Genomic DNA, 23,555 nt, shown 5'->3' with positions numbered 1-23,555 from the left:
AACAATAGTGGGAAGGGGCCGACATGTGGGTTAGTAGACAATTATCTACATGTAACTATTACGTACGTGCGTGTACGTGTTTCTTACGTAAGTATGTTTCGTATGTAAGTATGTTTTGTATGTATGTTTCGTATGTATGTTTTGTATGTATGTTTCGTATGTATGTTTTGTATGTATGTTTCGTATGTATGTTTCGTATGTATGTTTCGTATGTATGTTTCGTATGTATGTGTGTTGCGTATGGTCAAGAGAAGCCTTTCGCTTCTGCCATTACTTCTTATCTTTTTTAGATTAATAAATGCTATTAAAAAAAAAAAAAAAAAAATATCTATGCAATCGTCCGCAATTTCCTGTACACGTAAATGTGCGTATATTTGTATGTCCTGGTTGTGTTTCGAAAAAAAAAGTTCAAAAAAGCTATTTAAAATTTTTATTTCTTTAAATCTCTTCTTTGCTTACTGCAGCATACTAGTATTCGCTTAGAACGTGGTAAAATCAAACAAAAAGAGTAAAATACAGTAAAACAAAATTAAGTAAAATTGTGAAAAATATAGAAATATTAAGCGAAATAGAGCAATATTAAGCAAAACAGAGCAATATTAAGCAAAACAGAGCAATATTAAGCAAAACAGAGCAATATTAAGCAAAACAGAGCAATATTAAGCAAAACAGAGCAATATTAAGCAAAACAGAGCAATATTAAGCAAAACAGAGCAATATTAAGCAAAACAGAGCAATATTAAGCAAAATAGAGCAATATTAAGCAAAATATATCAAATTGAAACAAAATGAAGGCATGAAGAAGCCCACCAAACGTCGCTTATATTGTACGTATTGACATATACTTTCCCAATATATAAAATTATGAATGTTTTTTTAATTTTATTTATTTTTTTTTTTTTTTTGCTGTTCTCTATCCTTTATCATATTGTCATTTTTTTCGTTTTTTTTGTTTTTTTTGTTTTTTTTTAATTCATATCACGCATTCTTGTTTTAGTAGAAGTAGATAAAAAAAAAAAAAAAAAAAAGCAGCATTTTAAGAAAATTTTCCTCTTTCCCTTTTTTGTTAACCCATTTTGGAATTTTTCATATTATACTCAAGTTATCATATGAGAGATAGAAAAATTAGCTGATTTATTTATTTTATTTTTTTTATTGAAAATGATAAAAATTTCACGAAAAATTTGCCCATTTTATAAAAAATTTTAATTTTCCAACATACTTCAACTTAGTTATACACTTCTTATTTTGTTTTACTTTTTTCAATAACGAACAAGTTCAACGGTAATAATACAAAGAATATGATTACGTGAATACTTGAGTATGTATGCATAAACACATGCGGCTAAATGCGTATATTCTTACCCGGCTCCGTGCTGCCCGATTCTATTATATGCTAATTCGTATGAAATTCAAGTTGACATGAACAATAACACGATGGGGAAGAGAAGGGGAAAGATTACATAAATAGATGATGTTAAACTAATTTGTAGTTCTTACCATCCTTTAAAAATAGACGAACATATTTACGGAGGAAAACGTTCAAAGCAAATGAATGCTTTTAAGAGAAAGTGTTTAAACGGTTTAATTGAGTGAACAGAATTGCCATTGTCTGGGGAGTGTTAAAACCTTTGCAGAATTTGAAAGCGACCTTTGTTTCGATTATCCGTTTCACATATCTGTTTCACGTATCCGTTTCGTCTATTTGTTTTATTTATTTATTTTTTTTATTAGCTCACTTAGGTATATGTAATTTCATTAACACCAAAAAAATTGTAACAGAAGAATATGGTTACCCCTTTTTTTAAAAGGGAAACAGGGAATACATTCACCACATAATGCTCACACAGTCGCAGTTGCAGTCAACCTCGTACCGATGCTCTCGCTTGCACTCATTTTGAAAGTTACCTAAATTTGGTGAACATATATGCAGTATGAAAATAGACTTTATTAACGTGTACACATATATATATATGTATATATATTTTCGTTTAACCCGTATAATTTCATTATTTCCTTTTTAAATTGTACGAAATAAACTTTTATATATATAATTATATCTGCATATATAAAAAAAAAAAAAAAAATACCGAATTTTATGTTATTAAAACCGTACAAAGGTAATTCTTAACCATATTTTTGGAACGTACATACATATACATACACATACATACATAAACATACATACATACATAAACACACATACATACATAAACATACATATATACATACATAAACACACATACATACATAAACACACATACATACATACACACATACATACACACACATACATACACACACATACATACACACACATACATATACACACATACATACACACACATACATAATACAAGTACATACGTTTTATTGCCATAAATTTCGTTCCACAATTTGTTCATTCTTTTCGTCCTTTTTACACAAATTTTCCTTGCTCGTTTTTTTCCCTTTGAAATTAATGTTGATATATTTTTTTTATTTACAACTTAAAACCAGATTTCACAAAAGCCTTTCATTAAAAGGACGAAAAAAAAATTTATGTGCGCGTTTTCATTTTTCGTAATTACAAAGGATTTCGCTAAAACGCTAAAAGGAATTAATTTTTTTCACATTATAATTATACGTATAACTGCTGGGATTACGCAATTTCCATTTTACTTCATTTCTTTTTTCCTTTTTCTTTTTTTTTTCTTCTTTTTTGCATTTCGTACGAGTCTGTTCGCTTTTTTTGTTAAGTTGTAAAACGAAACAGTAATCACAGGAAAACAATTACTCTCACGTAAAAATATAATAGATATTAAAATATATATATGTATATATATATGTGTATATAAATATATACGTGCATATATTTACGCGCATATATACGCATTTACTTTTGTACAATGGGAGGAAACAATTTGCATTAGTACATTTTAATGACTTTTTTTTTTTTTTTTTTTTTTTCTTCTACTTATTCTTGTAACATTACAAGTATATTCTTTTGTTGTAAAAATAGTAAACCGTATTCTGCTTTCACATATATATTACTGTTTTTTAGTAATGCAAAAAAGAGTACACAACTTTCATTTTTAATTGTTCATTTGTTTATTTGATTACTTGTTTGTCGTTCACTCGTTTGTTCTTTTAAATAATTTTCATTCTCTTAACGGGTATAAAATTAAAAAAACTTAAAATTTTGTTTCTCGTGAATTACAACCAATATAAATATAAAAAACATCTTTCATGTTTAAGCTTTACTAGTGATATATTTCAAACGTAAGGGGCGTACCATTAATGTACCTGTTCATATGCATACATATGTACACATAAACGTGTACTCGTACGCACGTACGCGTAAACACAAAACACGTAAACACAAATCACGTAAACACAAATCACGTAAACACAAATCACGTAAACACAAATCACGTAAACACAAAACACAAAACACGTAAACACAAACGTGTACACTTCAACATATACTTCCATCCCAATAAATTCAGTTATACTATCACGTACTAACGATTTTCAACAAACTCTCTATATGCATCTTTTTACTATATCATATATATGAATAGCACAAAAACACAGCTGAAATATCATGTATAAAAGTTTGTACTAAAGCTAAAGTACGGTTTTAGTATATTTTTAAAGTTTTTCATAGTTTATACGTGCACATATATATATGTACACATGTATATATATACTTATATACACATTTATACATGTACGTAATTATATATACACTCACATATGCACGATATTGTATGTGTTTTTCCCCTTAATCACGACAAAAGAACAAAAATTATTCCAATTAACAGAAGTAAAAATTTGTTGGTTAAAACTGTTTACATTTTTATTACGTGCAATTTGTCAGAGTTACGAAATTTATGAACAGTATGGAAAAAAAAAAAAAAAAAAAATATAGAATTTACATAAAAAATTAACGAAAGGAAAAAAAAAAAAAAAAAAAAATTGTGCTAAAATGAAGTAATTTACATGTTTTAATATTTCATTAATGTATATATATATATATATAATATATACATATATATGCATGTAACTTCTATATATAACATGTAAATATATATATACATATAAAAGCGTACATGATTTATGTTTCCACGTGTATATACGTACATGTACATATATATATTTAAATTTACAAAGGTAGGTATATACCTACGTGTATAGAACTTTTAAGTGCATACTTATATATATATATATATATATATATAAGTATATAAATAATTTTATCTATGTATTAAAATTTATTTATGCATTGATTTACTTATAATATGGTAAAAAGAAATGTTTAATGTATATAGGAACGTGTTACTATTTTTTATTTATTAGCCTCTTATCATTAATGAAGTTAAAATATTACACGCCATCGAAGAAGGAAGAAGGGTAGACATAACAATTTGTTTTTTTATTTTAACCTAACCGTACGCCCATTTATTGTACATACATACGTACGTACATATACTTATGCATATATACGTATGCGTAAAATTATGAAAAACAATCAAATAGCAGCTTATAAGGAACAGAAAAACAAAAAAAAAAAAAAAAAAAGTTTAAGAAGAGAGGGAAGAAAAAAAATAGTATAGGAATGAGGAAGAGTAAGATAAATAAAGAAGAAAAAAAAAAGAAGGAAATGAAACAAAAACGTTAAAAAGGAATTTTTTTTTTTTTTTATAAAAGAAACATTTTATCCTTCTTATTAAAAGTAATTAATCTTATTGTAGTTATATTTGTAGTTATATTTGTAGTTATATTTGTAGTTATATTTGTAGATATATTTGTAGTTAGTTATATTTGTAGTTATATTTGTAGATATATTTGTAGTTAGTTATATTTGTAGTTATATTTGTAGATATATTTGTAGTTATATTATTTTTAAAAAAAGCAGAGCCGCAGAACATTTTGTTTTTTCAAAATTTTAAAACACAATGACACCAGCTTAGGTGGCACGTATTCGGTTTACTTGTACGAAGCGGCGAAAGAAGTGCGCTAAAGTAGGTACACGTGCATTCGTACATGCATACGTAAGCACCTACATACGCAAACGCGTACATACGTACGTACATACATACATATATACATACTTATGTACTTACATACATATATACATACATAAAATACCTAAATACATTTGTACACACAAAAATACGTACATACATGCGTACATGCATAAATACTTACATACATGCGTACATACATAAATACCTACATACATGCGTACATACATAAATATCAACACTAATATACGTAAACAAGTAGTAAGCCGCGATAATTTTGTTAATGTTATTCTGTTTTGAAATATCGTTCATGTTACTTTTATTTTGAATTGTTTTTTATTCTCTCATGATCTATATAAGGTACTGCACACTATTTCCGTAAGATTATACATGTTACACATATATATATATATATGCAAGTATATATACATATTTTCGATACATACGCAAACATGTATATATGTGCGTACATGTTGATGTAGTACCCTCTTTAAGCTATTTTGCCATTTTGCTGTTTCACCTTTTTTATGTTAATGCAAAATTACCTTTTATCAAGCTTATTTCGAATTTAAAAAATAAATAAATAAATAAATAAATAAATACATGTATATATATATATATATATATATATATATAAAGAGCTTAGAAATTCAGAAGCAGGGAAAGGAAGTGGTAATTCTACAGGAGTAAATAAGTTTACCACTGTAAGAAATTTTCGTTTGTTGAAATATTTATAATTTACACATATTGATGTGAATACAGTTTGTACGTACATACATACTGTACGTATGTACATATGCATGTGTAGTATATATGGGCAAAACATAATGACGTGAAAGCTCATGCTATCAAGTGTAGTGCATATATATATGTATATGTGTGTGTATAGGAATAGGTATATGTATACGTATATATATATATATATGTACATATGTACATGCATATGTACATGTATACGTTTATGTTTATGTATATATTTCTTTATTTCTCACTTTTGAACCTCAAATGATAAAAAAGGAGAAGGAGAAAAATGGGTTTGAATGTATTGAAATGGATGAAATAAAAAATGTAAATGAAAAAGTGGTTGATGTAAATTCAGATGAGGAGAACGTTAGTTTAAACGACCTAAGTGAGTACTCGCCTGGTCAGATAAGTAAACATTCATTAATAGATGAAGATAATATAATTGTTAGAAAACTATATGAAAGTATGAATAATGTAAATGATAATTTAAAAAATAATGAAATCAACTGGTTTGATGATAACGATATAGATGATGAAAAATGTAACTCATTAAATGTAGAAGAGAAATTTTCCAACTTATTAATAGGGAATAACTCCTCACCCCCTTGGCCTAATCCAAATATCAACGTAGTGAGTGAAAATAATGCAAAGCATAATAATGCAATGACTAGTAATCAAATGTTAATCAGTGACAAAAGCATTTGCAACAGTGATGGTAACAGCGATTGTAATGATGGATATAGCAGGGAAAAAATTTATGAGGAGGGAATCCACAACAGCTGTCATAGCTTTTGTCTTGATGAAAGTAATAACCATGATGCATTGAATGGAAAAATGAAGCATCTGTATAAAAGCCAGAACACGTCAGGTAAAAATAATAAACACCTTAAAAAAGGATGTAGCGAAAAATCGAGCAATAGTGATGAGATGGAGGAAGAGAAAAGAAAAGCCTACAATTCAATAGCATATTCGGGTAGCTATTCGGGAGGAAATTCTGGAGGGAATTCGGGTAGTTATAGAGGAATTTATTCGGACGATAATAACATTGATGCTGATAGGAGATCAATGAATAAATCTAAGTTATTCAGAAGTAAAAAAAAAATTTCGTATAATCGGAAAAAGGGAAATCGTGTAGACAAAAGAAGTGCATTGGTAAAGGAACATTTGAACGATAGGAATTGCAAAAATGATAAACGGAAGTTGTCATATAATTGTATAGATCATGAGGAAGAAAAGAAACATTCTTCATCTTTTGAAAAAAGAGAAATATTATTATCATCATCATCAAAAAAATTTTTTGAAAAGAATAAATGTACGAGTATCAACAGTTTGGAGCAAACAGATGGTAATAAAACAATGGATAATTTGGAACCATTAAATAGTAATTATAATTACAATATTGAGGGGGTGAGTGTCCGTGCATTATGGACTCCTAATGAAGATAATATAAACAGTAACAGTGAAATAGTTAGTAGTAATGATGAAAAAAGAAAAAATGACTTGCTCATATTTTCGCCGAATTGTATTAATTTGAAGAATTATTCCATTTTGTCTGATACGAAAGAACATAATCATTATGGTTATCCAAAGGACAGCGTAAATAATATGAACAAAATTATTAACAATATAGAAAAATCGGTTGAAAAAAAAAGGAAAAATAAAAAAAAGATAAAAAAAAAAGAGCAGCAGATGGTTAGTGCTATGGATAGTAGTAGTAGTAGTAGTAACAGTAACAGTAACAGTAACAGTAATAGTAATAGTAATAGTAATAGTAATAGTAATAGTAATAGTAATAGTAATAGTAATAGTAATAGTAATAGTAATAGTAATAGTAATAGTAATAGTAATAGTAATAGTAATAGTAATAGTAATAGTAATAGTAATAGTAATAGTAATAGTAATAGTAATAGTAATAGTAATAGTAATATTAATATTAATATTAATAGTAAGAGTAACAGTAATAGGGATAGTAACAGTGATAGTGATAGTAACAGTAATAGTAGTAGTAATAATAATAGTAGTAATGATGATGGTGGTGGCTACAACTGTGACAGTAACAGAGGTATATATGACCAAAAAAAAAAAAAAAAAAATGAACATAATTGGGGAAGTGAATGTGCTCAGCAGAGTGAATATGGACAACAAGATGAATATAGTCAACAAAATGTTTGTAGTGAAGAGGAAAATAGACGTGCGTATCCAGTGCATAATAATCGTGCTATCTCATCCTCTAGAATGCAACTAATAGATAAACACAAAATAAGAAGAGCTATACTTAAGCATTCCCTTAAAAATTACCACTCTTATAATTATGCTTACAAAAATGTGTCTTCAATAAGTAACAATTATAGTAACAGTTATAATAATGATAATGATAATGATAATATTGATAATTATTATAATAATAATCATTTAAATTTTTCCTTGAAAAAAAAAGCTTATAGCACTAGTAATATTTATGATGTTAATGCACCCATAAGGAAATGCCTTAAAACTTTCAAAGGGTTGAGTCCAATGAGCAGTAAGAACAGTAGCGATAAGCAGGGAGCTCATGACCATGGTAAACGGTGTAGAATGGATGAACCAGATAGAGTGAGTGAGCAGGATGGAGTAGACGAACCGGATAGAGTAGACAAACCAAATGAGGTGAGTATACCGGGTGACGATGATGACAGCAGTGATGATGATCCTTCCAGTAGTCGAAGTAAAAATGAAAAGTGTATTGACGTGAGCAGAAAGAGAAGTAAAAACAATGATGATTATGTAGAGGAAAAACATACAGAGGAGGAAAAACGAAATGCTCAGCAAATTAGTCGTAAAATTTTTGGTAATAAAAAAAATTATAAAAATGAATTAAACGAAAATAGTAAAAAAGGGCTGAAAGAAGAGAAATTTAACCACTTGACACATGAGGAATATTTTCAAGTGAGCCCTACTAATATCAGTGATGTCAATTTGAAAAAATGCTATTACGCCATTTCTGATTTGTGCAAAATGGACGAAATGAAGAAAGAACTGAGTGACAGTAACATGTTGACGCCTGTGCATGCATCTGATGCGTGCGCAAATGAGGGAAACTATGTGGGTAGAGACGGAATACCAAGTGAAGTAACAACTGGAGGAGTAACAACTGGAGGAGCAACAACTGGAGGAGCAACAACTGGAGGAGCAACAACTGGTGGAGTAACAACTGGAGGAGCAACAACTGGAGGAGCAACAACTGGAGGAGCAACAACTGGAGGGATAGGTGACGATGAGAAGAATGACAACGATCTGAATAGCGGAGGGCATGACAGGAACAAAAAAAAATACATATTGCAGGATATAATAGAGGGGAACATACATAAAAAAAGTGTAATCAATTTATATGAAGATAATTTTAAAGGTGTACCTACAAAACCTTTAGAGGACAAGACGAAAAATGTTTATAGGTTTTTAAGCAAAGAGGAGCAATTATGGGAAACCAAAAGATTGAGAAGTGAAAATTCGTACAGCGATATGATGATAAGTAATGATGTTAACAAGTTGAAGAAGGGTGTCAAAGAAGTTTTATTGAAAAATTCTGAAAGTGAAAATAAAGACAGTAGAGAAGATGGTATTAAGAGCAGCAACGAAGGTGGTATTAAGAGCAGCAACGAAGGTGGTATTAAGAGCAGCAACGAAGGTGGTATTAAGAACAGCAACAATGACGTTTATAAGAGCAGTACTCGTAATGCTAGCACCTATGGAAGTAGTGTACGTACTGATGATGGAAAGAAGCAAAAGAAGGTAGGGCAAGAAAAGCAGGATGATAAGACAGAACAACGTGAAGAGAGAGAGAAACATTTACTTCAGAAGGAGCAAGAGCAGGGAAATGACAACCCTAATGCAACGGTCAACCCAGTGGGTAATAAAATAAAGAGAAGAATAATAGACTGTAAAAACGAGAAACTAAAATGGGGAACAACTCAAGTAATTATTGATATTGATGACACTATAAGGTCAAGTGGTGGTTATAAATTTTTTAATTATGCATTAGGTGGAGTAGATGCACAGTACCATAGAGGAGAAACGTATCCAGGTTCTTTCCAATTCATTTTTGAGTTAGCTATGAATAAACTTTCAGCTGAATCGAAACCATTACTATTGTCTGTATTAACAGCCAGAATTCCTCAAGTACCTATAACAGAAGATTCTTTTTTAAATAAAAAATTTAACGAAGTAGCAGAAAGGAGGGGAATAAAACATTGGGGTATAGATTGTGATAACAAAATTTTATATTCAACTTTAAAAGAATGGGTTTGGAATGAAACAAGAGGAGAAAGGAAATTTTTTAATTTTAAGCAATTGCATAAGTATGTAATACAACAGAATTCTGTTGTCAGATATATATGGATAGGTGATACAGGTGATATGGACAAGCAGGCAGGGGAAATGATGATAAAAACATATCCACAAAGAATTAAAGCTGTTTTTTTGCATCATGTAAAAGGAAAAGATGATAATACATTATTACCAAGTGATTATTTTATTAAATCGGTTCCTATATTTTTCTTTAGGACTTATATTGGTGCTGCTACAAAAGCACATGCATATAATTTAATTGATAAAAAAGGATTAACCAGAGTCTTAGTTCAGGCAGTTTTAGATTTAGAAAAGAGTAAAGCACCTGCAAATTCGTCCAAATGGGAAGATTTAATTAAAGACATTATATTAAGTGATGCCATTGATGAATTAGATAAATATAATGCCGAAACTGTAAATAGAACCAAAAAAATTATAGCACAAAAAATGAAGGAAATTTCAGACAGAAAACTGCACTTTATTAATTAACCATGGCGGAATTATCTTTATATATATATATTTATATATATATATATATATATTTTTTTTTTCCCGGGATCATCTACTACACGGGAGGATGGTACAGTGTAGTTGTATGCTTAAGTAGACTGTCTCGTTATTTTAGGGCTCTACTGAGACTTATTCCTGTAAGAGTGTGTGCATATCGTACGGTAGCATATAAAACAGAGGCGTATCATACAATATCATATCGTATAGTAGTGCATTATATCACAGTATTATTTTATTTTATTTTTTTTTTTCACCCCCTTTTTAATAAAAACCATATAAATTTCTGCTATATATATAAAGAGATTCCTTTTTAAGTAGAGCTCAATAATTTATCATACTTTTTTGTACATTATTTTATTTTTATTTTTTTTTTTGACCATCACCCAGTTGGGTAAGGTCATATATGCTATTTGAACAGAACAGTGTGTATTTGTGCTGTATCCCCCAATATATAGCTGCATATTAAAAAGCGCTGAGATGAGTTATAAATAATAAAAAAAAAATTATCCTATTTGTTCATTTGTACATCTATGTAACTACTTATTGTGCATATTATTGACTGCTCCGACGTCTCCATTTGTGAACATATATGTATATCATGTTTCTATCTTTCCTTTGACATAACTCTGCATTTTTTTTTTTCTTTTTCCCGTTCATTATTTTTTCTTTTCTCTTTTTTGCGTTACGATTTTTGCACTTTTCATTTTTTTTAAATAAATCATACAAATTGTGTTTTTGTTAAACTTTACACTGTGCAAGACGTCCATGTCCATGTTTTATATTTTTTATTTATTTTTATTTATTTTTATTTATTTTTAATTTTTTTATTTTTTTTTATTTTTTTTTTATTTTTTTTTTTATTTTATTTTTTTTTTTTTTTTTTTTTTTTTCCTGATATTTTTTTTTATTTTCCTGTATTTTTTTAATTTTCCTGTATTTTTTTTAATTTTCCTGTATTTTTTTTTATTTTTTTTATTTTATTTTAATTTTTTTTTTTTCCTTCACGGACCGTCAACCTGCGCTTTATCACATTTTGAATGAACAACGTTAATAGTCATTGGTACGAAACGTATAAAGGGGAAAATGGCAAAACATACATGCATTTATTTACATATGTTGCCTACCTACCTATCTATATATATATATCCATATATATACTTATATACGTGCAATATTTAAGTTTAACAGATGTTTACGACGTCTGAGGACCCTCATTTGTTAGTATATTTTTTTTTGTACGTCCATTTTAAATGTAAAAAAAATTACCTTTAGAAATTAAATGAAACGTTACCGTGCATCTCCTTACCTATTTATTTATATATATATTTTTTTTTTTCTTTTTTATCTTTTAATTCAATTAAATGCGTTGAGACTAGCAAAACATAGAGTTCACTTTGTGCCCCCGCAAAAGAGAGAAAACATTTAAGCTAAACGACATTTTTCCGTGCCCTTAAACTTTTGAAAGCGAAACGAAAACATTTGCATGCTATTTTTATTTCTTTGTTTTATTGTATTTTTTTTTTTTATTTTTTCTATTTTTTTTTTTTTTTTTTGTACTCTTTTACACGTATTTAATAACATATAAAGAAAATTTTCCATCGCATGTAATATTTATTGAGAATCATATTAAAAAAAGTTCATCACAGCACAAATGCTACATCAAACGTTGTAACCATTTTTAACAAGTTACAGTATAAGCAAAACAATTAAGCATATTTCACAAATCTTATAATTTATATATATTTCTTTAACATATCATAAAAGAATGTAGTATTTCAGTTTTCTGCCCTTCACAATTAATATACTATATGCATATATAACCTGACGATGGAGCTTGTTGTAAAAGCGAATGATGTATACATGTTAATTAAAATGTAAACACATATTTATACGAAAAGAAAAGAAAATTTATGTACAGATGATGTATTTTTAGGCCATCATTTTTCATATTCTATTATACTTTATCTCCCTTTTTCCTTTTTGTAGAGGTAATTTACTAGACATAAATGCCATTAGTCATGTAAAGCTGGCTATTAAAAGTATTATACTAGAACTATTTGGTTTGGTCATGTTACTGAAGGTGCACTATAAGATATTGAAGGTCATCCATAATACGCAGTTATTCATTTTGAAAACGGATATAAGGTGGGAAGAATACACTGAGAATATTTTCGCGTTCAGGTTTAAAGACGTGGCATTTCATTGAGACAAAAAAAGGAAAAAAAAAAAGAAAACAGAAAAAACTAAAATAACAAAACATAAATAATAAAACAAAAATAACAAAACAGAAATAATAAAACAAAAATAACAAAACAGAAATAATAAAACAAAAATAGCAAAACAGAAATAATAAAACAAAAATAGCAAAACAGAAATAATAAAACAAAAATAGCAAAACTAAAATAACAAAACTAAAATAACAAAACTAAAATAACAAAACTAAAATAACAAAACTAAAATAACAAAACTAAAATAACAAAACTAAAATAACAAAACAAAAATAACAAAACAAAAATAACGAAAAAAAAAAGATAACAAAATGAGAGAATAGAAAATTGCTTGCATAGCAAACCATGTCTCCTTTTTTACAGTTAAATGTGCTTGTATGTACATATTACTTAGGTATATACACATGTGCCCGCTTTTCGCATTTCATATTTCCCCTTGGCAGATTTTTGAACTTGCTCCTTTACGTCATGCAGCCAAGCCAAACGAAGAAATATGAGTTTTCCCTTAAAGTTTTGAAAATTTCCAATTTTTTGGCAAATTTAACTTATTCATCGAATAGTAGCTTACAATTTTGAAGATCAGAAAACTTTGCTTAGTAGTTTCCTTTTTATCCCAATACCAATGACTTCTAACATGTGTGTGTGTGTGCCCCCCGTAGAAGCAACAAGCGTGTGCGAATGAAAAACCGAGGCAAAAAAAAAAAAAAGTTAATAATTTTGTGTATTTAAAAAAATAAAAGTTCCTTTTTTTGTTCACGTTATTACTGTTATTTTTTTCTATATTTTAACTGCTAATTTTGTGTATATTTTTACGGTTGTTTTCGTTTTTGTTTTCGTTTTTGTTTTCGTTTTTATTTTCGTTTTTTTTCACCCTTTTTCTGTCTTTTTTTTTTTTTTTTTTTTTCGAGCTATTTCTCCGTTAGACGAAAATGGTTAGCTATAACAACTGCTCATAAAGTGACAGTAAAAAACAAAAGAAGGAATAAAAACAAAACATCAGTATAAAAATAAAATGAACCATTTCCATATTTGATCTCTTCGGAAACAGTATTGTAGGATGATGATATGTTTTTCTTATTATATTCCACGTTATCATTACTACTGTGTTTTACAAACTTGTCATAATTTTCATTTATATAAACATTCATCATTAAATTATCTGATAAATCATTTGCCTGACATGTGCAGGTAAAAGCGATTTCATCATTTGTTTCTGGAATTTTTGTAAATTTATAATGTTCATCTCCATATGTTACAAGTTTTTCACGAAATAACGTTTCAACACCAACAATTTTGTATTTGTCTTCTTCAAATTTACGACTAACATTAAAACGCTCCTCTAATTTATTCTTATCATTTTCAATATTATCTTTTTTTACATATACTTTTGAAAAACAGCCATCAGGTTTAACTGTGTAATTTATAGGGCATAATAACGCAATTGTATCACCACCTTTTGGATAGCTATCACATGCTTTAACTACTTTACGATTCATATTACTAAAAGTGGTAATAGCAGTGGACTCCCTATATTCATCATTAAAATCACATCCTGGTATTTTTCGAACGACACCTTTAGAAATATGTATTTTTAATGTTTTCTTAACTATTGCATTTTGTTCCTCCATATAACAATAACACTCAAAATGTCTATTCATCAAAACAACAGGAGGGACAGTGAACTCGGAAGTATATACATTGTTAACATAACCACTATTAATGTTGTATGCTCCTCGAATATAATCCCTTAAGCTAAATATATTTCTGTTTATTACTATATTTTCAAAACAAAATTGTCTTTTTTCAAAAAACTGTTTTTCCTTTGCATACATATCTTGCATTTCTTTGTTAAAACTGTATGGACATGTATAAACAACAGTGTCACCTGCCTGTACGTTTAAAAGGAATATACTCTTGCGAGGGTCCGACAAGTCTATATGCATTTTTGCCAAATAGTATTTCAAGCAAACAGCCCAAATTGTGAGGACACCTACTACAATATTTTTCATGTTAAACATCCTTCACACAGTAAAAAAAAAAAAAGCCTTAAAAAATAATTCTATCAAAAATGAGTCTTGCTGCTAAGGAATGGACCACCTGTCACGCTAGTCGCGCTTGCCGCACTTGTTAAATTTGTCCGATTTTCCGGAGCACTGTAAAGCTGTCAACGAAACAGTGATTACGCTCCTTGCGGAGGATGAATAGACATAAACGAAAAAAATTAAAAAAAAAAAAAAATAGCCAAAAAATATAAATAGCCAAAAAATATAAATAGCCAAAAAATATAAATAGCCAAAAAATATAAATAGCCAAAAAATATAAGTAGCCAAAAAATATAAATAGCAAAATATATAAATAATGAAAAATAAAATTAACAAAAAAAAAATTACAAAAAAAATCACTAAAAAATATAAATGACAATGGCAAGCATAAATGTCCGCAAAAAGTTTAAGTGCAGACAGTAATTAAAAGAAGACAATGAAAATTATAGATAGAACAAAAAAAATATGAATCAAAATTAAAGCAAATTTGAAGCGATGTCAAAACGAATAAGCATACTTCAGATATCAACGTGCATGCTACAACCATGTACAAAGGTATGTATATTTTTTTTCCTTTTTGCCTTTTACAAACTCTTAAATTAGTATTTTTTATTTCTTTCTCAGCTTTATATATATATATGTATATATGTATGTATATTACGTATGTATAGTATAAAAAAAAACAAAAATCAGTGTTTTTTGAACTTTTCGTATGTGAGAAGTTAAGGAACAATTCACAACAAAATAAATTAGTCTTTTAACATTTATTCCTTGTAATTTTTTCATTAAAAATTAAATTTAATATATCATCCAGAGATGTACAGAATGGTCGCATGTGTGTTAATGCCATATATGTACACATATGCGTATATATATATATATATATATATATCCATACACACATATGTAAATGTACACGTACACATACACATACACGTACAACTATTTGTATTTACGCCAGAGTAAAACTTTCAAACAAAGCAAGGATGTCCAATACATACGAAAATTCTTATGAAACTTTATTCTTCGCCCATTTCATGTGAGTTTGAGTTCATCCTTTAATAAATAATTCAAAAAAATATTGCCATACAATTTTTTTTTTTTTTTTCTTAAAGCATGCATGTAAAATGCTTTTAAATAATTTTTTTTTTTTTTCCAAAAGGTTGAATTAAGGTAATTTCGCGTCTTCATTGAAATACACATGTTAAAGGTTACACTGCCGTAAAAGGGGGAAAAAAATGTGCATGCATGTAATGGTATATGCACATGTATGCATATATATAAATATGTACACGTACAAATACAAATACACATACCCATATACATACACATATACATAGCCATACACATACACATACACATACACATACACATACACGTATACATACACATACACAAACATGTACACATCACCTAATCATACGCATACTCATATTCTTACACTAAAATAAACATAAACATGTGCTCATAAATGTGTCAACACATATGTACAAACGTGTATACAGCAGCATGCATACACTTTTTTAAAACCTGTTCAGTTATTCTTTCTCTCCTGGCACAGTTAAGACTTCTTTACAAAAATAAAACTGATACCATTTGTCAGAACATATGTTTTACGCACGATCAAATACGCACTCACTTTGCCTCACCTTTTCAAAAATAAGTCCTCATAAAATTCGAATTGTCTAAATATATACAAAGTGGAAAATTTGAAAAAATAGAACAAATGAACAAATCAGCAGAATGAGCAGTACGAACAATTAAAAAAAAAAAAAAAAGGAAAAAATATATCTTCTCAGGCATTTTTTTTTTTTTTTTTGCTGAATAGTTGTAAAGATTTTTTCTAAATTGTGGTAAAATAAAAAATAATAATCATACTCCAATGAACTAGGAAAAAATAAGCATCCTGCAAACGTAATATTGCATTACAGATACACAAAAATAAGGTATTTGGTAAAAAAAAAAAAAAAAAAAATAGTACAAAAAGGATAAATTAGAATAAAAAGAGAAAAAAAAGTATAAAAAGGACAAAAAAAGACAAAAAAGGAAAAAAGGAAGAAGGTAAAAAATGATAAAGGGAAAAGAGAACAAATCCGATTATCGCTAATTTGTAAAAAAAAATTTAATTACTCGCGTACATAATCCAAACATAAACCAGATCGTAAAACCCATTATAAGCATAAATACGGGTATACACGCCTAGACAAACGGGGAGCACGCGCTTGAGCATATGCACTGCGCCGACTTTTCCTTCCTCTATTCCATGCAACCATACATGCGCACATATACTAACGCGTATACGAACATACAGCCTAACGATCATACTAACGCATATCTCAACATGCGTATAAACGCGTACATACACGCGCGTTCTTCGGCGTGTCCATGCATTTTCCCCATTATGTGTAAAGAAAGATGTTCGATGTGGCACTGCTGAAGGATATTGAACATAGAGGACTGCGTGATTGTCGGCTGGAGCGCATAAAACAGAACAATGAGCGCATGAATGAAAAGGAAAAAGAAGAGTTAATAGAGCTAGCTAAAGAACTACCAAAATTGTATGAAAGAAATGAAAAGGAAGTAATACCAACATTAATAGCTAGCTTCATTGAAAGATATCCCAAATCAATAGAGGGATACACATATTTCATTAAATTTCATTTAAATATAGAGGATTACAAATCAACATTAAATTTTTTATATGCAGCTATATATATAGACAAAGAAAATAAGTCGTTAATGTATTTATTAAAAGAATGTGAGGAACGTTTAGTATCACAGATAAGTAGAATACCTATGAAATATAAAAACTTTATATGTTACTCAGAGAGTAGAACAGATAATGATGAAAAGTATACAAATAGGAGTAGCGATTATTACAATGCGGATTATACGTATGATGACTTAATATATGAAGAGAAGTACAGAAACAAAATGCACATTGTTAAACAGGGACAATATTATATGGTATTAGCTAAGAAAGATTTAGTTCCTGGTGAAATTATAATTCGCACAAAACCGTTTGTATTAACTCAGTATATATTTTCTAATCATTACACTTATTCTACTTGTTATCATTGTTTAAGAGAAAGAAATATATCACAAAAGAGCTATGCGTGTCCTATCAATCCACATACTTGTTCATACATTTTTTGTAATTACAAATGCTTAATAGATAATATAAAAGTCCATAAAATTGAGTGTACCAACCTAGGAACAATTTTAGCTGCTTCTAAAGAGTGTAAGTTAAGCTACTATACTGTTCTTCATATATTTCGTGTATTAATAAAAACAAGAATAGATAAAGAGTATAAAGATAAAGAACATACTATATTAAGTGAAATTTTTAGTCATCATTCTTATTATGATGCAGTAAAAGAAAATCAAAAAGAATTATTTGAATCATTTAATACTTTAGCTAATAGAATTATTTTAGAATTCCCTTCTTCATTTTATTTATATTTAAAACAGAAGGAATTAGTTCAATTTATGTTAATAATCTGGCAATACTCACCTTTTATTAAGTATTATTCTCCTTCTTCCATTCTTCAACAAGCTAACCCTGAAACCACATTCGGCTTAGTGTACTCAACCATACTTGCAAAAATACATCATAGTTGTGTACCCACATGCACTTTTTATTATGATGAAGATGGATATTTAACTATTAGATCTCTATGTAATATACCTCAAGGTGGCAAACTATGTATTAGTTTATTAGCAGATCAGTACCTACCCCTTAAAATTAGAAAAAGCTTCAAAAGTATGCCTCGAATATTTAGTTGTGGTTGTATCAGATGTTCTGACCCGACTGAGAATAACCTACATCTAAGAAGCATGAAATGCCCTAAGTGCGTTATAGGGTATATATACCCATTAAAGACCCGTTCGTTAGTTGAAGCACTTAAATTACACTGGTTTGGTCAAATTAAAAAGGAAACTATACATGATAGGGAAGAACCTTCCAGGAGAGGAACTCCCTCGGGGAAGTCCACAAAAAATAGAGCTAATCGAGATAGCCAAGTGGATAAAGCGAATCGATTGGAAGGAATGAGCACATCGAATGAAGCGAACATTTCGAACGAAGAGAGCATATCGAATGAAGCGAGCGTATCTAACAGTAACAGTCGAGCTGCTCGCAGGGGGCGCTCTCCAAAGAGCGGCCAAATTTTGGTAGAGGAAAAAAAAAAAAAAAAAATTCTGAACAGACTAGAAAAAGAAATGGAAAGGTGGATATGCGGAAATTGCGGTAAAATTTCTTTCAAAGGGAATAAGAAGTGCATAAAATTGGAGAATAAAATATACTTACAATATAATGAGGCAGAACATAACTACATGAATGGTAATACAATAAATGCTAGGAATCAGCTGTTGCACTTGTATAAAGAATTTTTTTACATATTACATCCAAATCATTATATATTATTTAATACTTGTGTGTTATTAGCTGGTTTGTTAAGGAATGAACCAAATAAACAACTATTTGAGTCTCTAAGATATTTGAGAAAGGCAGTAATAGCAGCAGAGAATGTGTTTCCTATCTGTTCATTAGAAAAGGTGCATTTGTACACACATCTAGCCCATTATACTTTTAGTTGTTCTAATTTATACAAGCTGTACAATAAAGGTATGGGAGTTTTACCTAACCATGTGATAGAACCCATGTACAAAGCTATATGGAATTCTTGTGTAATCTCAGGATACAACTCAACATTATCAATAGTACTAACTCAGCAGTTAAGAACATATGCCATCTCGTTTAATTTGTTTACTCCATGTAAAGATATAAAATTTGATATAAACAGAAAAGAGGAATTTTGTAGTTTTTACTCTAAGGTGACGCAAAAAAAAAATGCTCCTTTTAAAGAAATAAAAAAAGTAGTTGAAGAGGATTATTTTTTCCCAATCTACATGGCTTGTCAGTGTTTCGATATAAATTTTGAAAAAAATAAATTTTTTAAAAGTATATTTATAAGTTTACGTACTATTCAATATTTTGGTAATGGATTAAATGCACTATGTTTAGCTGCCTCCTTTGGAAATGTTAATCTGGTAAAACTTTTATTAAAATTGAAATATTCTTTATTTTTAAAAAACGAACTACATATGAATGCTCTTCTGTATATGGCTAGCTCCTTCTTACCAGATGAACAAACTAGCTATCATTCGAACTATTACTACACTTTGTTAAAAGAAATAGAGCTTCAGAGTGTTCAACTGGACGAATTTGAAAGAAATTACTCAAATTGGATTAATGCTCCTCCAAATAATGCAAATAAAACTAAAACGGAATTATTAATAAGTAGTAATAATAATAATTACTTAAATTCTTGTCATCTAAAGAATGATATTGAACAGCCCTTCCCATTTGATGTGGTAGTGGATGAAGATTTAATATATGGTGAAAGAAGCAAAGAGATGGACACTAATCAAAAAATTATCCTTACACTGTTTTTAAAATATTTAGACAAGAAACATATTAAAAAAAAGAAAAAATTCAAAAATAGGTTGACACTAAATGAGCGGATCAAGTTTGGCGAGGAAAAGCGCTCTCTCAGGAAACACAAGTTCCGGAGAGAGCGTCGGGGGATGCTTCTGCAAGGGAAAGGGAAAATCCATCGTGATAGTTTCTCTGAGGAAAATTTATCATCACCACCTTCTATTATAACACGACACAAGAAAAGCAAGCCAACCGAGTGGCAAGAATATTTTGGCAAAAACAGGCTTCACTACGGCAAATTGAGTGGTAATAATATGAGCAGTGATAATATGAGCAGTGATAATATGAGCAGTGATAACACGAGCAGTGATAAGAAGAACAGAGGTAACATGAACAGAGGTAACATGAACATTGGTAACATGCACAGTGGTAACATGCACAGTGGTAACATGCACAGTGGTAACATGCACAGTGGTAACATGCACAGTGGTAACATGAACAGTAGCAACAAGAACAGTGATAACACGAATAATTATGATAACGAAGATGATAGTAATAAAAAATATGATAATCATAATATTTTCGGGAGTGACCCCAGCTACTCTGAACTACCGGACAGTGCAAGGCCAAAGGGTGAACACTGCAAAGACGATAAGATGTTAAGGGTAAGAGGCACCTCGAGTAACTACTCTGATGATGAACTCTACACAGAGGTACTCAGTTCTTCAAACTTGAGCATTCTTCGGAATGGGTGTTCCTCCTCTGGTGGAGGTGCTTCCAGCGGAGGGGCTTTTAACGGAGATGCTTTCAGCAGCGGTACATCCAACAATAACACCTCTAACAGTGATACTTCTAGCAGTAGCGGCGATTCGGTAAACTCCGACGACGTCCTGAACAGCAAGGTGAAGAATTACTACTCGAAAAAATTTCTAACTCAGTCTATTTCGCACAGATTGCTCGGATTAAACAACGCTCTGCACTATGCATGCGCAAGAGGAAAAAGAGAGCTAGCGAAGCAACTGATAATTAGTGGAATGCCAGTTATGCTATTAAATGATGAAGGAAGTACTCCTTTACATATGGCTGCTCTAAAGGGACACACGCATATAGTTAAAACGTTAATAAATTATAAGAGTGATGTGAATGCCTTAAGCTCCCATGGGGAAACACCATTAATGCTTGCTACGTACGGCTTACACTTTGAAGTAGTAAAAATTTTAATTGAGCATGATGCTAAAACGATTATAAATAATAAACAAAATACTACAGTATTACATTGCTTAGTACTAGGTTTATTACGAACACATACGATTTATTATAAAAGTAAAACGTGTAGAGATGATATTGCAACGTTAACTATACAAGGATTTAGTGAATTAGGTTCTTCAACATATTATACACAAGCACCCAGTTATTTAAGTACCAATTATATCACTGCGAACATACCAATAATAGAACAACTGCCCCATGATTTTTTTCTTTTTCCTTTTAAATTATTACATAGAGTAAAAAAAGCAGTTATCATTATGAAATATTTAATGATGCTGTGTCCTATTTATCTATATGAAATAAAAAACTCAAATGGGTATAATCCATTCGAATTGTTAAAAGCTACTTGGAAAAAATTATGTGAGAAGAGAATACAAGTCATGGCTATTTCCGATATAAGAATTTCATCATTTAGTGAAAAACAAAAAAATATTGTACAACAAGCATGGACTCTTATAACGTCTTTAGTTAATGTTCTTATTTCTGTTCTTATACCTGACAGATCAGTTATAACCTCAATTTATAAAAATCTGGCCATTTGCAACGGCCCAATGGGCGGGGTGTCCACATCAAATGAGGCTAAGTCAAGTGAGTCTACATCAAATGAGGCTAAGTCAAATGGGTCTACATTAAATGGGGCCAAGTCAAATGGGTCTACATTAAATGGGGCCAAGTCAAATGGGTCTACATTAAATGGGGCCAAGTCAAATGGGTCTACATTAAATGGGGCCAAGTCAATTGGAACCACGCCAAATGTGATCTCCCTGGGTGGTGTAGAGAGCCAAAATGTGGTAGGCGCATCTAAGGGAAGTGCTAAAGAGTCTAGTGAAAAGGAAGTATCGGAAGCACCGCTTACTACTACAAAAGCTGCACTAACAATAAAGGAAAAGACGAGTACTTTAAAAAAGGTATTATTTAAAAAAATGAAGCCACCTGGGCCTAAGGAAAAATAAAAGTTATTGACTAATTAACCTTTTAGTATCTTTTCATAGGTTAGTATATTTGCCATCTGTTAGGCCTGTTAATTTTTTGACACCTTCTCACTACTCAGCATTACAAGAGCGGTAAGAAAGACCTTCACGTTTGTTCCCCTTCCGCGATTAAATGTACACGCAAGTATATATACACTTATATGCATATATATAAATATATATATACAGTATGTTCAAGTGTGTGTTTGTACAAAAAAATGTGTGTAGATATGCGTCAACACATGCATGATATATTCTGCTCCAAAACAGCCAAAAGGATGCTCATGTGTTTTGAGTACTTTTTTTTTTGTATGTATATTACTTTGCTCAGACATGTTTTGCTCCTTTTTTGATTACCTTGTTTTATATTCTCACAAATTTTCAATTAAAAAAAATTGCGATTACTTGTAAAAAGAAAAAAAAAAAATGAAATGGATGTTGAAATCGAAGTTAACGTAAACGTTGAGGTCGACACCAAAAAATGAATTGCCTTTTTATTGTTGAACAAATGGGATAAGCACAAGGGAAAAAAAGGTAAAGAAGGGGTAAAAAGCTTAGGAGAAAACTGTACGTTGATAACTAAAAAAATGATAATGAAAATGAAGAAAACTGCAAAAAAAAAAAAAAAATGGAAGAAAAAGGAGATCAAATAAACTAAATGTACAAATGTACTAAATATACCAAATATACTAAATATACCAAATATGCTAAACATACCAAATATACTAAATATACCAAATGTACTAAATATACCAAATATACTAAATATACCAAATGTACTAAATATACCAAATATACTAAATATACCAAATATGCTAAACATACCAAATATGCTAAACATACCAAATATACTAAATATACCAAATGTACTAAATATACCAAATATACTAAATATACTAAATATACTAAATATACCAAATATGCTAAACATACTAAATATACCAAATATACTAAATATACTAAATATACCAAATATGCTAAACATACCAAATATGCTAAACATACCAAATATAATAAAT

At 29.5% G+C, this 23,555-nt stretch overlaps 4 protein-coding genes across 4 annotated transcripts; 3 read left to right on the top strand and 1 right to left on the bottom strand.

Annotated features, from left to right (window-relative positions):
• Positions 1–6,014: 6,014 nt before the first annotated feature.
• On the top strand, positions 6,015–10,565 carry MKS88_001642 (uncharacterized protein; the record flags this gene model as incomplete). Its single annotated transcript, XM_067214588.1, has 1 exon — positions 6,015–10,565. One exon carries the CDS (start codon positions 6,015–6,017, stop codon positions 10,563–10,565), a length of 4,551 nt encoding a protein of 1,516 aa, XP_067074530.1.
• Positions 10,566–11,774: 1,209 nt separating this feature from the next.
• Positions 11,775–13,390, top strand: MKS88_001641 (uncharacterized protein; the record flags this gene model as incomplete). The annotated part of the gene is made up of 3 exons (XM_067214587.1): positions 11,775–11,803; positions 12,573–12,767; positions 13,258–13,390. 3 exons carry the CDS (start codon positions 11,775–11,777, stop codon positions 13,388–13,390), a joined length of 357 nt encoding a protein of 118 aa, XP_067074529.1.
• Positions 13,391–13,764: 374 nt separating this feature from the next.
• Positions 13,765–14,832, bottom strand: MKS88_001640 (6-cysteine protein; the record flags this gene model as incomplete). Its single annotated transcript, XM_067214586.1, has 1 exon — positions 13,765–14,832. One exon carries the CDS (start codon positions 14,830–14,832, stop codon positions 13,765–13,767), a length of 1,068 nt encoding a protein of 355 aa, XP_067074528.1.
• A 2,439-nt stretch (positions 14,833–17,271) lies between these two features.
• MKS88_001639 (SET domain protein) lies at positions 17,272–22,518 on the top strand (the record flags this gene model as incomplete). Its single annotated transcript, XM_067214585.1, has 1 exon — positions 17,272–22,518. The coding sequence occupies one exon, from the start codon at positions 17,272–17,274 to the stop codon at positions 22,516–22,518; it is 5,247 nt and encodes a 1,748-aa protein (XP_067074527.1).
• Positions 22,519–23,555: the final 1,037 nt, after the last annotated feature.

This window comes from Plasmodium brasilianum, chromosome 6 (assembly GCF_023973825.1).
Source record: "Plasmodium brasilianum strain Bolivian I chromosome 6, whole genome shotgun sequence".
NCBI lineage: Eukaryota > Apicomplexa > Aconoidasida > Haemosporida > Plasmodiidae > Plasmodium > Plasmodium brasilianum.
Note: the sequence above shows the minus strand (reverse complement) of the source record. Positions and strands in the feature narration are given on the sequence as shown.